General features: G+C 43.1%; 1 protein-coding gene across 1 annotated transcript; it reads left to right on the top strand.

Annotated features, from left to right (window-relative positions):
• The first annotated feature begins 1,184 nt into the window (after positions 1-1,184).
• Positions 1,185-1,812, top strand: LOC136354582 (protein MAIN-LIKE 1-like). Its single transcript, XM_066306082.1, has 2 exons — positions 1,185-1,234; positions 1,317-1,812. Exons 1-2 carry the CDS (start codon positions 1,185-1,187, stop codon positions 1,810-1,812), a joined length of 546 nt encoding a protein of 181 aa, XP_066162179.1.
• The last annotated feature ends 1,326 nt before the right edge of the window (positions 1,813-3,138 follow it).

The raw sequence follows: 3,138 nt of genomic DNA, 5'->3' as shown, positions 1-3,138 counted from the left end.
ATTTTTAGATTTTCTTTTTATTGAACTTCGATAATTGTTGTTGTGGCTTAATAAATATTTCCGGTGCTCTGAAAATTCAAGTAAAATTTGAGGGCTCATTTTAGACCAAGGAGAATTTAACAAAAATTCTCTGGGCCACATTCGAATTTTTCTTGTACGTATTTTAGTGTTTGCCGATTTCTTTTCGAATTTTAATTAATTCTATTATTCCTTTTAGCGAATGAATTTTTAATTTTGGGATGAATTTATCAGGACGTGACAGCGATTTCACTCGTCCTCCTCCAGGGCAAGCCAATTGGTTTCCTGACTCAAATTTATTAGTTGATACTAAGGGTCGTCGCCAGTCGCGCAGGATCAAGAACCTTATGGATGAAGCTGAAGCGAAAGATCATTCTCGTCGTAAGAAAGCTTGCATTCTTTGTGGGGAGAACCTTGCCCATAAAGATTGCAGCATGTACAATGTAGGGAAAGACGCCGCAGGTGCTGATGTTCGTCGCGTTCCAAATGGGAAGTCGAAGAAGAAAAATAATCCTTAGTTCGCTATTAGCCTTGGTGGGCTTGTACTTTGAAGATGTTATCTTTGAATTTATGTTTAGTGCGTCTGTAATTTTAATTTCAACTATCCTGCACTTTTAATATTCGAATCTATTTGTAATGGCCTTGTAATTTTAATTTCAAACTGCACTGCACTTTTTAATATCCGAATATATGTGTCCTGGGCTTGTAATTTTAATATTCGAATATATTGGTAATGGGATTGTAATTTAAATTTCGAACTACACTGCACTTTTAATATCCGAATCTATGTGTCGTGGGCTTGTAATTTTAATATTCGAATCTATTTGTAATGGGATTGTAATTTAAATTTTGAACTGCACTACACTTTTAACATCCGAATGTATGTGTAGTTGCCTTGTAAATTTAAATTGAGAAGTACTGCACTTGTATTATCTGAATCTATGTCTGGTGGTATTGTAATTTTAAATTGAAATGTACTGTAATTTTATTATCTAAGTTATGGTGCATGCATTTACTTTACTGTAACCATATGTGCATTGTACTAATATGGTTTTCTATATGCATGTATGGCTGATCAATATGATGTGCAGCTCAACGACCAGGAGATCGGTAGGAACCATCGATCGCGATGACTTAGTAGAGGAACTTTCTGCAATGTGCTGAATATGCGAGAACCGGATCAATATTGGCGTATTGATCCTCGTTGGGTTCCAAGGTGCGTGAAAATATATTGTTTTTACTAATATCAGATTTTGACATTTTCATGTATTAATAACTTGCACTCTCTCATGTTGTAGGTTGAGAGCAGCTGGGTTGTTGACCTTTGCACGGTTGGTTGAGCCTTCAAGTGCAAGGCCCGAACGAATCCACATTGATGCGGCGCTTCTGAGTGCTCTTATGGATAGATGGAGGCCTGAGACCCACACTTTCCACCTCACAGTTGGAGAGATGGTGCCCACTTTGCAGGATGTGTCCTATCTGTTGGGGCTGCCGATAGCTGGGGCAGCAGTTGGCCCAACAATGGTACATGCTGGATGGGCGGACGACCTTCTAGCCAGTTTTGGTGGTGTGCTGCCTGTTGCACTAGAGGATCTCACAGATGGGCACGGGCCGAGGAAAAGTTGGTTGAATCAGTTTCGACAGGATGTCTTCCCTGATGACCAGGAGGAGTGGATCGTGCAACGGCACTTAGTCGCTTACCAGTTGTGGTTGTTTGGATGGGTGATGTTCACGGGAACTCACGCTGACTCCGTGGACAAGCACTTCATTCACTACGCGGAGCAGATTGCATAGTTACCTATCGAAGAGATTCCACAGTACAGTTGGGGGTCGGTGGTACTTGTGGCAACATATGCCGGACTGTGTGATGCTTGCGTGAGGAATGGCAAGCAAAGTTCACTCCCTGGATGCCCGTTGCTACTTATGTTGTGGGCGCACGAGCGCTTCGACATTGGGAGGCAAACTACGGTTTGCAAGAGATGTACAAATCCGGCGTTGGCAACATCGACGATCGTCCCACTATGGGATCCTTATGGACACACCGTGAGGTAATTTTTGTTTAATTCGTTTGTGTTCTCATTATGAACGTTCGCTACTACTTGAATACTTTCCCTATACTTTCCCATAACTACTATCTTTTTGTTGCACCCGAAGTGGGTTAGTGGGATGACGCGTCGTGTGTACACACAGTTCGTAGCTGACTTTGATCAGCTTACGCCTGACCATGTTCGGTGGACTCCCTACACTGCACGGCATGGTCTCGCGGACCTTTGCACGCGAGAAATGCATCTCTGGAGGACGACCTGTCACCTCGTGCTGGACGTGCACGTCGAGCCACACAACGTCCACAGGGTTCTGAAACAGTTGGGCATGTATCAAGATGTCACACCCTAAAAATCCCAAATTTATAAATTATTGTTTAAATGGAATTAATAGAAATGATTTTAAAAGCCTAAAAGAGAAGATCTAATTTTTAAGTAATAAATTCCAATATAAAAGGAGGCTAGATAAAATTTTATTAAATACTTCTTTTGATTCTATAGCTCCTAGATTTTTCTGGGATTTATTTGAGTCAAGGAAGTATTTTTAATAAATAAAATTTCATTTCACGAAATATTTAAATGGTAAAAGTTTTAAAAATCCTTCCTTTGGCTTTGGGCCAAATCCGGCCCAAAACCTCCTCTTTCTCTCTTCCCTCGTCCTGCTGCTTGGCCCAGTCGGCCCAGTCCGCCGCGCACGCCCCTCTCTCCCTCTCTCTCCCGCTGACCCACCTGTCAGGGCCGTCTTCTACCTCCAGCCGCTCTAGCCGCGCCATGGCCGCCGCCACCCCTTCCAAATCCGGCCACCTCTTTCCATCTCCGGCCAAATTGATTGAGGGGAAATAATCTCCTCGATCTCCTATAACTTTTCCCTTTGGAAATTTGTGCCAATTTTGTTTGGAATTAGCCGGGATTCGAATTTGATTTGGATTCGTTTTTCCTAAAAACCCTAGCTCTTTCCATCCTCACCGCCGGTCACCATGGGCCTAGCCGCCGCCTCCTAGCCCCGATAAAAGGACCCTCGGACCTCCTCTTTCAGCCACCACCTTTGCCTTAGCCCGCCACCGCCTGTAGAGCCCTA

Source organism: Oryza sativa, chromosome 12 (genome assembly GCF_034140825.1).
Source record: "Oryza sativa Japonica Group chromosome 12, ASM3414082v1".
Taxonomy (NCBI): Eukaryota; Viridiplantae; Streptophyta; class Magnoliopsida; order Poales; family Poaceae; genus Oryza; species Oryza sativa.
The sequence above is the reverse complement of the archived record's forward strand: the minus strand, read 5'-3'. Positions and strand labels throughout refer to the sequence as shown.